We start from the raw sequence: 12,456 nt of genomic DNA, 5'->3' as shown, positions 1-12,456 counted from the left end.
TTATTGGAAAATTATTAATAAGCCTACATTCAAGGGAAATCAATACATTTCGTAATGATATAACTACAATAAGTGCTATTTTTAAACTGAATGCTAGGCCGATTTTACTAAAATGATTTCGTGAGTGTTTACAGAAAGCAAAGGACTGTGTCATTTTTAAATTTCAACTCTTATTTAACAAATTACATTAAACTTAACAAGAATATAGTGCAAAGTAGAGTTTAAATTCTCTCTATATTGCATTTTACATTTTGTAGGCATTTAGCAGACGCTTTTATCCAAACCGACTTACATTGCTTTATCCTATACATTTTACATAGGTATTTGCAATCCCCTGGGATCGAACCCACAACCTCTTACCACTGAGCTACAGGAAAGCTATTGCACGCACGAGCGCACGCACGCGGGCACACACACCAGTTGCAAGCATCAACAGAGAGGCTCTGTTTCATTCACAAATACTTGCGATATGAAAGAATAAAGCACTGTTGCTTTAAGAGCTTTCTGTGGATTGTATAGGCAGCGGGGAAGTAAGCGAAGTAAACCCGAACCAAACCCGTTCTGACATACGCACCTGTTAAGTGCGGATTAAACCATTTAAAACACCAACAGAAACTGAGAACACTACTGAGATTGAAGGTAAGACATTTAAACAGACTGTTAAAATCAAAGTGAGAGATTATGGCTGTTTTCATTTGCTTTGACGATTGTTTTGGGTTACATAGAGGTGGTTTGATTTAGCCAGAGCCGAGAAGTGTCTTTCATTTATGTAGCCCATGCATGTAATAAATAAGTATGGACGTATGTTTAAGTGCATGCTCTTTTATGAATCTGCTAAAATAAGGTCCCTCAAATTATTTATTAAGGTAAAAACATCTAGTTAGAATTAGGCTAACAATTTACTTATGTGCTTTTGTAGTAGACTACGTGTTGTTCCGCAGGTCCGAGTATGAGCGCGCAGAATGAACGATGTGGTTACGGACTTCAGTCTCACAGGTATAAACACATTGAACCAAATGTACTGTATTTAAAGAATAGAAGAGGGTGAGGAAGAGGAGGGGACAGATAAGTGAGACGGAGAGATCGTGAAAATACGAAATATATATCAAATGTGTACAAAATTATACAGTATTAGTTTATAGGCTAAAAGCCATTAATGAAATCATATCATAACTTTAATAGATTTTTCAATATGTCCCACTTCAACTATTATCTTGGCATTACGGTTAAAATGCATTACTTTCCGATTTTATTGCATGTAACCAAATTTCGATCCTCTGAAGAATTTAAGGACGTTTCCAAGACCGCTGCGCGCTCTCTCTCACTCTCTCTCTCTCTCTCTCTCTGCTGAATGCTTTCTTGCACACTAAGAATTTGCATGTGACAGTATTACAGACAAAGGAACATTTGGGATTATCTTGAAATTAAAGAGTAGCCTATATTGTGATACCGAGTCACACAATAGAAACAATAAAGCAAGTGAACTTCAGAACTTCTTAATTGGAAATTACATTTATAAATCTGGATCATACATGTGACCTATGTGGTTTCATAAGGTGTTGAATATTTAAGAGTGCTTAATATCAAAATCCCAAACAAAATAAACCGCAAATCTGATTAATCACAACAGTTGTGTTGTTTTACACTGATAATCTTAATAGCAAACTCCCCAAAACACTGTAGTGTATTGTTTTACAAAGACCCAGGAATGTCTGATGACCAAAAGGTGGCTTTATCCTTTTCATATGTGTCCACTGCGCAAATCTTTTCTCTAAATAAATAATCATATTGCCAAAGTCCAGTGGTTCCTGAAACTGGATTAGCATTTGTCCACATTCACTCTGTCACTTAAATCCTGTCACAATATACACAGTGTTTAAACACAGAGTTTCACGTGGCTCCACGCTAGTTTCTAATCCCAAAAACACTCCATAATTCTCATTTTTACTCCAACGCATCCATTCTTCGACCAACTGCGCCGGAAGGGACGCAATGAGAACAACCAGCAAATCAAAATGAAGGACTGTCCTAAAACTGAGCAAAACCGTTTAACTTCCATGTGATTCTAAGAGGCTAAGATATAACCTTTTTTGACTAAAATGTCAAAGGGACTCTTTCTCTTTAGAAAATCCAGGGATATTACTTTTCGCTTTAACTTGGAACAGAAAGATCCACTGCGGATTTAAGTAGGAAATCAGCATCTCACACTGGACATCCGAACAGAGTTTGAGTAAGATACAGCATGATAATGAATCTATCTACAAACTGACTTTGAGTTCGCATAAATTTGGTCATCAGTTGAGTTGTGGACAAACAGAAGATGTGTGACTTGTTGGACATACAGCGTGCTCGCTCAGACAGCACATCCAGCACTGCGTCTCAGTCTACTTCAGGACGAATGATACTGCGTCAGCGGATCGCTCAGCTGCTCACATGTCTGGAAGATCTCAGCTCAGACGATGAAGCAAATGAGGAAGTGTCCCGCACGCTGGATGAAGCCTTTCATCTCTGTGGAAGATACACAAACAAAGAGTCTTTCAGGTGTCTCAATGCACAGATTTGACAAATCCTCCACATGATTGTCTATCTCATATCTGTATCTCTTACTGTTTGCTGTGTAATTTGTGATGTTCAATGATAATGTCAGGATTATGTTGATCATCATTTGATTGTCCCAAGATTTTAGATTTATCTATCAGTAATGGATTTAGAGATTTTGGAGACACAGTCAAAATGAGATTTACTGATTTAAACATGAAGCTGAAAATACTGACTCTAAATCTTAAAACATGCATTCAGATTCAAATCCATAAAATACCTTAATGGCAGAACTGGATAACAGAATCGTATATTTTATATATACGCTTAATCTTTTGCATTATTTACAGTTTTAAATGCTTTCATAATGCCAAGGGGGAAATCCAACCTTAATAAAAAAGTTAATTTGTAAGTTGATTCGGAAAAAGGAAAAGTTCACCCAGAAAATCAAAATTCTGTCATCATTAATTCACACTCATGCCTTTCAAAACCTATATATGACTTTTTTTTCTGTGGAGCACAAAAGAAGATTTTAAGAAAGGGGTTTTGTATCCATACAATGGAAGTCAATGGGGTTCGATGTTGTTTGGTTACCAACATTCTACAAAATATCTTCTTTTGTGTAGTCATACAGGTTTGGAATGAGATGAGAGTAAGTAAATAGATTTTCATTTATCACTGAACTATCCCTTGTGTTACTGGAGTGATAAAAAGTGTGAAATTTGTCATTTAGGCCTCCCAGCAAATTCTTGCATGTAAAAAAAGAAACAATTTTTTATTCTTTCACACACTATGACTATATTGAGTATATTTATTTACATTTGATTTATTCACTCATGTTGTTCTGTTTCTTCCCTTTTCTCTTGTTCAGGCTGCACATGGTCACGTGGAATGTTGGCACGGCAGAGCCGCCAGCTGATCTGAGGTCATTACTGCAGCTCGACTCAAACCTGACCTCTGACCTCTATGTGATTGGGTGAGTTACTATCACATGAATAGCATGTTCACCTAAAATATGATCACTGCCTATTTAGATTGTTACATAATTAACAAGTTAAATGGTTTTAAAGGGGTTTTAAATTATTTAGATTAATGACACTTAACGATAAAATACATTTTCTCGACTCCAAAACCAACAAAATAAAATCAAACTTTAGTACAAAAAATATGAAAACTGAAAAACTAAATATGACTATAAACATGACTAAAAAACTATAAAAAGTTGAATAATTTCAGAGTCAAGGTTAAAAAAACTAAAATAAATTAAAAGGACAAATTTAAATTAAGAGAACAAACCTACATAAATTTCAATAATAATGTAAGCAGATGTGTTTGTGTTGCAGGCTACAGGAAGTGAATGCCGCTCCGGTCAGATATGTATCTGACCTCATATATGAGGATTCATGGAGTCGCCTTCTCATGGACACACTGGCACCAAATGGTTACGTCAAGGTATAGCTCTACAAAGATTGAGGACGGAGAGAAGAGTGTCTTTAAATGTGTTTCATGCAGTTGCAACGGCGAGCCTTAGAGAACCAAAGAGCAGGATGATGAACTGTCTGCTCATTAAGCCTGTTAAGCTTCATTGTTCAATGCAGGCCAATGAAAACACTAGAGGCTTTGTTTTGCAGCAGAGTATTTATGTAACGCAACCACACATTTAATCCGTGCCCCCCCCCCCCCCCCATTATGCCTTTTAATTATCTCTCAGTTTAAAAACATTCATTAATATTTCAGGAATTTCCAGCAGCTTACAAATAGGCCTACTGTACACTCAGTGTTTGTGTGTTTTGATTTTAATAACAGTTGACAAATTGTAATTTCTTTGATCACAATGATGACAAGCACAATTGATCTTTGCTCCTCTCAGGTGACATCGGTTAGGATGCAGGGTCTGCTGTTGTTATTGTTTGCAAAGCAGGTCCACCTTCCCTTCATCAGAGATATTCAAAGCACATACACCCGCACAGGACTGTTTGGATACTGGGTATGGGACAGTGTTTACATTCTGAGACTTTGCAGACGTTTGGTTTTACATTGGTTTTAGTTTGGAGAACCAAATCCCCTTAAGCAAAGAACATGTAGTTTTTCTATCAATTAACTTGGAATATATTAACTCATTTAATACACATTTGAAAACATATAGTATAGAATATTTATATATTTCAATATATTGAATAGACTCCTGAGATAGGCGCAGGCTCCCCGTGACCCGAGGTAGTTCGGATAAGCGGTAGAAAATGGAATGGAATGGAATATATTGAATAATACATAGGAATTACTGCTTTTGATATATAAAAAATATAAGCACTTGGGTCCAATATTGTAAATTTATTATTCATCATTTTACATTATATTTTATCCAGTATATTACCATATACAGCTGCGGAAGAAAGTACAAACATTTCAGGAGTTTTTTTGAAAACAAGTTCATATTTACTTTTAAGCAATTCAACAGTTATATTTGCACATGTATTATGGAAAAGTAAAAACCACTCGATAACCTTTATTTTTATCGCAGTTTTCAAGTGTCTTGTCATGTTGTCTGTCTTTTAGATTGCTAGATGACTTTATGGCACTCTTAAAGGTTTGATTTTGTTGAAATTCAACAGACACTGGACTGGAATGGCCACAATACATCTAGAAATGCCGATTAAGTAAAAATTTCAAATGGTTTGTATTATTTCCGTGGCTGTATTTTTGTTTGTAACAGTACATAAAAATCTCCTAAACATATTTATCCCCACAACAAGCAGGGTTAATTGTGTTTTTTTGTTTGTTTGTTTTTTGTAAAGACTGGAGGACAGACTTATATACAGTATGTTACAATGTTTTTGAATTATAATAATGAAATACAATTAACATTTCCTCAGGGGAATAAAGGTGGTGTCTCAGTACGTTTCTCATTCTACGGTCACTTGCTGTGTTTTCTGAACTGTCATCTGGCTGCTCATATGAACTATGCCTTGCAACGCATGGATGAGTTTGAATACATACTGGACACGCAAGATTTTGATATTTACAACACGCCGCACGTGCTTGACCACAAGTCAGTACAAACTTCTTACTTGAATGCAAATTTGCTATGATTATGCTTACAATGTGGTTCTCATATTTTTCTGTTGCCTTCCCCTTCGACCTTTCTTATAGGGTAGTCTTCTGGTTTGGTGATCTGAACTTTCGTATTGCTGATCACGGGATGCACTTTCTCCGCTCCTCGATCAACAACGGCCGCTTTAATCTGTTGTGGGGAAAAGATCAGGTCAGCCAAAAGCACATACATACAGATTTTATATCTCAACACAACACAACTCATTTAATTTTTATTTATAGCAAAATAAAGATTAAATGAGCAAAAGAAATTAAATCAATCCATCCATCAATTTTTTGTCATCACACAGACAAGTTCCAGAAGGAAAGCCTTTTTTAATAGATAGACAGAACGACATGTTTTAAGTAAAATAAATCCCACAATGAACTTTGACACACAATGCAATATATTTCGCTTAGTCTTGACAAAGTATTAATCGACGATAGTTCTTTAGTTGAAAATAAAATTTTTTTACTCCAAAGTTGAGTTTTGTTGTGTATTTTTTCACTTATTATTTTTGCTCTTAGTTGACAATGATGAAGAAGAATGAACCTATACTTCAAGAGTTCGAAGAAGGACCTCTGAGTTTCAAGCCCACATACAAATTCGATCGATTTTCCGAGACATACGATACAAGGTACATCTACAATCCAAAAACAATATGAGCACACACTGTAAAAACTAATTTGTTTACTTTACTTAATGCAATTATGCAAACTCGTTGCCTTGATTCAATATCGTTAGCTCAATTAAATTGTTATAAAAATAACATTTAACTGACTAAAATTTGTAAAATATTTCTTACTTTTCTCACTCAAATTTACTTAAATTAATAAAGTTGAAATGACTAAATTCTGCCTGTAGTTTTATGTTAACAAAACTTAATTATTTCAAATTCTTTATTTTACATATTTTTTGTCTTGATATGTATAAATCACACGTATGCAACCCAAAATGATTAAGAAGAGAGTGATCTCATAACTGCAGTAGCACATTTACAGTCACTGGTGACATAACACATGTTACAGGTTACATGTAAATTAATCTCCCAGATCCTAAGCACATACACCACCATTCTGAACTATGGTTACCACAAAACTGAAAAATATGCCAAACTCTTCTAAATATCTAAGATAAACGAACATTAAACACTAATAAGTCTTTAACTTTACTTTAAAACACATCAAATATTCATATTCTTTCAAATGTACTCTCCTAATGCAATCTGATGCAAAGCATCCTGGGAATTGGAAATCCTTCTCGACCGATTGTGTTAAATTAAGATGTTTAAATAAAGTAAATAGAACAAGGAGCAAATCATATTTTCATGAGTTTAAGTCAAAACTTCAAGTTAATCAAAAATAATCATTATACTTTCCATAAAAGTAAAATTGTGTTTCAGGAACTTAAAATATTTAAGTAAGTATTACTTTTTTGAAATAAGGTTTACATTACTTAATCTGTTTGATTATTTTGAGAATTTGGTTAAACAGTGTATTCTCAGTGTATAAAACTGGAGACTCTGATCGCCCGTGTATGTCATCAAATGCATTTTATTGAATTTTACGATCATTCTTTCTCCACACAGAGCACAGAGGACGTTGTTTGGCTTTACGTAAGACAGAAAAATTGTGTTTGTTGCATGGTTGTATTGTCTACCTTTACTCAACATCACATCACCAACAAACCCAGTATCCTCTCCTTATGAATGTTTAATACATACTGTGCATTTGTATGTTGTAGCTTGTCCACTTTGTTGAGGTCTCTGGATGAGTTTATGAGATATTGCAGGAAGGAATTTGTATTTTCAAACCAATGTCTGAACGGATGATGTCCTCTGCATCCATGAGTCTTTTTCAGAAAGCTGGCATGTCTATTTGCATGGTCAAATACATTTGATCTGTTTGTAGAATTGTATTTGACTTTGTCTGTAATGTTGCAGTTTATGTCTCAAACAGGAAGAGAGATTGTTTCCTGTAATAGATAGAGGATAGTGCCAGCAATGCAGAGGTCATGGGTTTGAATCCCAGCAAAATACAATACTGACAAAACACATACAACTTTTTAGTAATTAAATGTTCCTTGAAGTCAGGAAGACACTGTTAGAAGAGCAAGGTCAGTAAACCTTAGGTTGATCTGATGTATCAGAGGACATGGAAATGTTTCCAAAGAGTATGATGTAGACTGATTATACATATTTCTTCCTCAATCCTTCCATCTCTCCATCTCGTCTATCAGAGCTTTCACCTTTAACATGAGCACACTCAGTCTCTAGAGTTATTTAATAACACAAACGTTTAGTGTGTCAGTGGGTGTGGAAAAGAGGTCTTGAAGATATGTCAGCATGTAATTGATCACTGCATGTCACTCTCTGCTTTTATGTGTGTAGAATGCTCATCTCTCTCCAATTTTCGCCTGTTGTATTTCTATATTTTTTTTATATTTTAGTTTTTAATGTCAGATTAAATGACATCTACACATTTAACTGTATCTGTGTTTAAAAGGAAGTGGTTTGCAAACTGATCACAATGTAAAGTACTCGTATGACAATGTTGAGGCCCTACTGCTATTTGAAACACGCTATTTGATAGATTTTCCATATTTTTTTAATATCGGGCTGTATATTGTAGACAAAACACTATACGCAGTGAGAAGTACATACGTGAGGAGTATTCTGTTTTTATACATTATTCAACTATTCAATAAAAGTCTTTTTTCTGTTTTGGCTCAATGTTTAGTGGTAAGAAGCGGAAGCCGGCCTGGACGGATCGGATCTTGTGGAGAATAAAGCCCAAAGCAATTGAGAATGATGAGAGCGGATCAATAGCATCATCAGCAGATGGTGAAGATGATGATGAATACCTAGTTAAAATGATTCAGGACATGTACTTCTGTGATGTCTCATACGGGATCAGTGACCACAAACCCGTCATAGGGTCCTTCCGTCTGGAGGTATGAATTATGTACTGCAAAGTTGTATCAAAACACACAAAAAACACATGTTGACATTTTGACAAGCACATTTGTATTTTTGGTCAATTTTATGAAAAGGGTATTGAAAAGACTTGTTTTTGACAGCTTAAAAGCTAACAGACATGAAATAAAAGTTCTAAAACTTTATAATTTTGATACCTTGAAACCTTGTGGAGTGTTTAAGAGTTTGTTCATCAATTTTATTTCACTTTCTTCCTGAAGATTGAATTAATGACAGACGATGTGAATGTTCAGTCAAATGGTTTGCAATGAAGTTTTTTCTGACATTACCTAAGCGTGGATTAATTTCGGTATATTTGGATTACAAATGAAATATGGCAAAATACATTATAATGTAAATGAAGATTTATGATTATTGGTTTAAATGTAGATGAGAAAGAAGGTGGACACACCTCTGGTCATGCTGACCGCAGAGGGACTCTGGATCGCAGATGAAGATGCCACACTCACCTACACCATTCTGGAAACCTTTGAAGTCTCAACATGGGACTGGGTTGGACTTTACAAAGTGAGAGAGAGAGAGAGAATGGTTGATGGATGAACAAAACCATTGGAAGAGACAAAAAGGAGATGGGTATCATGAAGCAGGTCACTAACCAGAGGTGATTTATATCTCTGTGTGCAGATTGGCTTCAGAAATCCTTCAGATTACATCACCTTCGCCTGGGTCAAAGATGATGATGTAGCTGCCAATGGGGAAGTTGTGACGGTACGGCGGACTAATACACTCGAAAAGAGCTGATGATGATATTACTGATGTTAACAAAGACATTAGTGTTGATGTCGAGACAGGATACATTAACTCTCCGTTTTTTCAAGCCTAGAAATTCAGGAAATGTAATAAAATCTTAAAAGATCAGGTCAGTTTTATTGGGAATATAATTCTGTATGCTCAGGTCTGAAAAAATGGATAAGATTGCTCTTTGTAACGGGAATCTCTATACATTATTTTTAAAAGGGCAAAAAATTCTAAATAGCATATTGGTCCAATTGGTGTAGCATCTGTTGGGTCATCTTTCACCTCTTATGACCAAATATGACATCTTTTTCTCTTTAAGGTCATTATTAGTAAAGATGAGCTCCCCCTGCTGGCAGGGGACTATGTGCTTGGATACTACAGCAGCAACATGCAGAGCCTCATTGCTTTAAGTCCGACTTTCCAGGTGGGTTTCCCCTCTCTCTTCTCATGCATCTCTATCCATGAGGCTTGTAAACCCATTGATGCACCTGCTGTTCACTTCTTCCAGATTCTGCAGTCTGAGCGAGCTATGATGGAGGGTCTGATTCCTGAGAACATCAACGGATTAGAAAAGTAACTCAGTATTTGCTGATCTGCTGGACATACGTATGCTCACCAAACATTACAATGAAATTTGATTTGTAATCGGCTTTCAGGTGGTTTTAAAATGTAAATGATTGTGAAACAGCCATCTACAACTGTCTCTCAGGCTTTAAAACTCCTTAAATGCAACTGATACTCCTCAAATTGCTGAACTCTGTTGAATCCTGTAGATCATAGTGCACATGTTGCACTGTATTAATGGAATATTAATAGTTTTGAACCTACATTTATACATTGTCGTTGTCCGCTCGAAACCTTGGATTTCCAAATTGGCAGATTTTTAAGAAACACTTTAGTTTTTAAATGATTAAATACTGTATTGTCACAGTTGACAAGCCCTTTTTAATACTTTTAATTGGTAAGATGTTTGCAAAAACCCAGTGACAGACATAAAAGGTGTCTAATAATAGATAACAATAATTGTGATTAATAATAAATTATATATGGCAAAAAAATAAAAATCATGAAATATGGAGATGCAAGGTTTCGGCAGAACAGCAATGATATCAGTTTAAGATTACCAAAGTTTGTTTAGTCTCTTAGGGGTTTCCTTATCAGAATGAACTTTATTCTGAGGTAGCAAGTGAATGCTGGTTTTGGATAAGGGGTGGTTGTAGTAAATCCAATACTGTAGTACTGTTAATATTAAACATTTATTCTATTATACTAATAAATTAGAAATATACAGTTTATCATATCTCAGAATAAGTGTTGTTTTCTTAAACATCAGACCTGCCCAAAACCTTACATTTTGCAATAACCTGTATTTCTGTAACCACTTTTGAACTTTATTTGGTTAATGTTATATTAAGTGTAACTGTATTCTGTTAATGCAACATGTTGATTTGACCACCTATAATTTAAATTAAATTAATTAAAATGTTTCTTAAGCAGATAAACACAATATTGTAATGTCTGAAAATTTAATTCACTCAATATTGCACTCTATTTTCATCTGTAATTTTTCTCCAAGGTTCCTGTAATTTACTCCAGGGGGCGCTGTTTACTTTCTTATTGTCATGTTTGTGAAAAGTTTCAATAGTCTGAGATATGCACACAGGGTTTTACAGCACCTAAAAGTGTACAGTACTCAGCACGGCAGATATTGTGTGGTTTTCCCTCTAGGAGCATTTTCATGGATAATTATAGCTATAAATCAGTCTGGAAAGCTGAAGTAGGAGGTCACGCCACGTCCAAACCAGAACAAAGAACACAATGTGAGTCAGAGCCAGTGATCATGAGCTATAAAACACGGCCACTGGAACTACTCGTTCTTGTGCAGACAGTAAATCTATACTTAGGATAGTAGACCTAGAAAACATCCATAGGTTCTTTTTATCTAAACGAACAAAGTTCAACTGTAGGAGAAAGGATGTGTTTGTCCTTTAACTGTCCAAATCTGCTCAATCTACACATCAACGTATGATATATTCATGGGACACAAAAGGTTTTTGTATATTCCATAACAAGGTGCGTAAATCAGTAAAAGAGAAAATAAATGGGTAGACATGGCTGATGGACTTAAAATAAATGTTGTAATGAATTTTACAATATTCTGTTGTGGCTTTCATTTTTATAGTCGACTCACACCTGAGTGTTCACATCACAGCTGGGCTTTGTAATTTTTATTAGACTACCTATGGTGCTGTTCCTAGGAGTCAATAAACTCCACTATAAGGATATGAATGTCTTCAATATTGATATACTGTTTTATTAGCATGTAAATGCTTGGGCTAAGAGCTCCGACAAAATTAAAGTGCTGCGATAGATTAAACTGAGGCAATTTAATTAAAAGCATTAAAGACAAAAAGACGATAATTAGAGTAATTAGGTGGGAATTTTGTCTCCTTTTGTATCATGCCAGCCGTTGAGACCTCACACCCAGGGAATGGCAAAAGAGGAAAGTCTTCCCAGGGGAGGACACTAAGCATTACAGACCGGGGAGATTCATATTCCCTAACACATCCAACTGGCCCATGATGTCACCAAGGCTGTAAAACTTTTTAATGGCCCACTAAATCAGAATCATGGATTGGAGGCATTTAAGGCTAAAGTGAATACACCATAGAGAGGGGAAGCGAATATAGAAGCACTAAGAAAAAAGGAAATGACCTTGATGATGTCATGATGAAAGTGATATATAAAAGGCAATGAGCAAAAATGTTTTGGACCTTATGTGTGTGTGCTATTTTCAGAAAAGCACATTAAAAGCTCTCCATGGTTGACTTCACGAGGCAACAATGTAATAAAAATAGGACAGCATTCAGTTTTTACAAAATATTGCTTTACGCTCTGACATCCCTTAAAGTCCCCATGATAAAAAACTGTGAAGTTTTGGGCTTTTAGTATGAACATTTTCCCTAAGGAAATTCCTAAATGATCCACCACACTGACAAACTTCATATTCTGAAGATATTGTTTAAGCATTGAAAACTTACAAATCGATTTTATGACATCATTCTGCATTTCGGAATCTCAACGAAATAAAAGC

General features: G+C 35.3%; 1 protein-coding gene across 4 annotated transcripts; it reads left to right on the top strand.

Moving 5' to 3' along the window:
- Window positions 1-500: 500 nt before the first annotated feature.
- Window positions 501-11,408, top strand: inpp5kb (inositol polyphosphate-5-phosphatase Kb). Of its 4 annotated transcripts, none has more exons than XM_056736862.1 (14): window positions 501-639; window positions 942-996; window positions 3,410-3,514; window positions 3,882-3,990; window positions 4,409-4,525; window positions 5,412-5,587; window positions 5,689-5,800; window positions 6,157-6,266; window positions 7,218-7,244; window positions 8,368-8,581; window positions 8,994-9,131; window positions 9,249-9,332; window positions 9,682-9,786; window positions 9,871-11,408. In XM_056736862.1, the coding sequence occupies exons 2-14, from the start codon at window positions 950-952 to the stop codon at window positions 9,937-9,939; spliced, it is 1,413 nt and encodes a 470-aa protein (XP_056592840.1). In that variant the 5' UTR covers window positions 501-639; window positions 942-949; the 3' UTR covers window positions 9,940-11,408. The 4 variants fall into 4 exon arrangements, with proteins under 4 accessions (XP_056592840.1, XP_056592839.1, XP_056592837.1 ...); XM_056736861.1 differs by having other exon boundaries at window positions 920-996; XM_056736859.1 differs by lacking the exon at window positions 501-639 and adding an exon at window positions 2,299-2,541 and having other exon boundaries at window positions 981-996.
- Window positions 11,409-12,456: the final 1,048 nt, after the last annotated feature.

This window comes from Triplophysa dalaica, chromosome 22 (assembly GCF_015846415.1).
Source record: "Triplophysa dalaica isolate WHDGS20190420 chromosome 22, ASM1584641v1, whole genome shotgun sequence".
Classification (NCBI taxonomy): domain Eukaryota; kingdom Metazoa; phylum Chordata; class Actinopteri; order Cypriniformes; family Nemacheilidae; genus Triplophysa; species Triplophysa dalaica.
Note: the sequence above shows the minus strand (reverse complement) of the source record. Positions and strands in the feature narration are given on the sequence as shown.

What these genes read in the sequence shown, in the direction of transcription:
- inpp5kb (XM_056736859.1), top strand. Translation starts at nt 2,321, where the DNA reads ATGTGTGACTTGTTGGACATACAGCGTGCTCGCTCAGACAGCACATCC. An exon ending in ACAAACAAAGAGTCTTTCAG is followed by an intron (nt 2,542 to 3,409) that starts GTGTCTCAATGC and finishes TCTCTTGTTCAG; the next exon opens with GCTGCACATGGTCACGTGGA. An exon ending in TAGGGTCCTTCCGTCTGGAG is followed by an intron (nt 8,582 to 8,993) that starts GTATGAATTATG and finishes GTTTAAATGTAG; the next exon opens with ATGAGAAAGAAGGTGGACAC.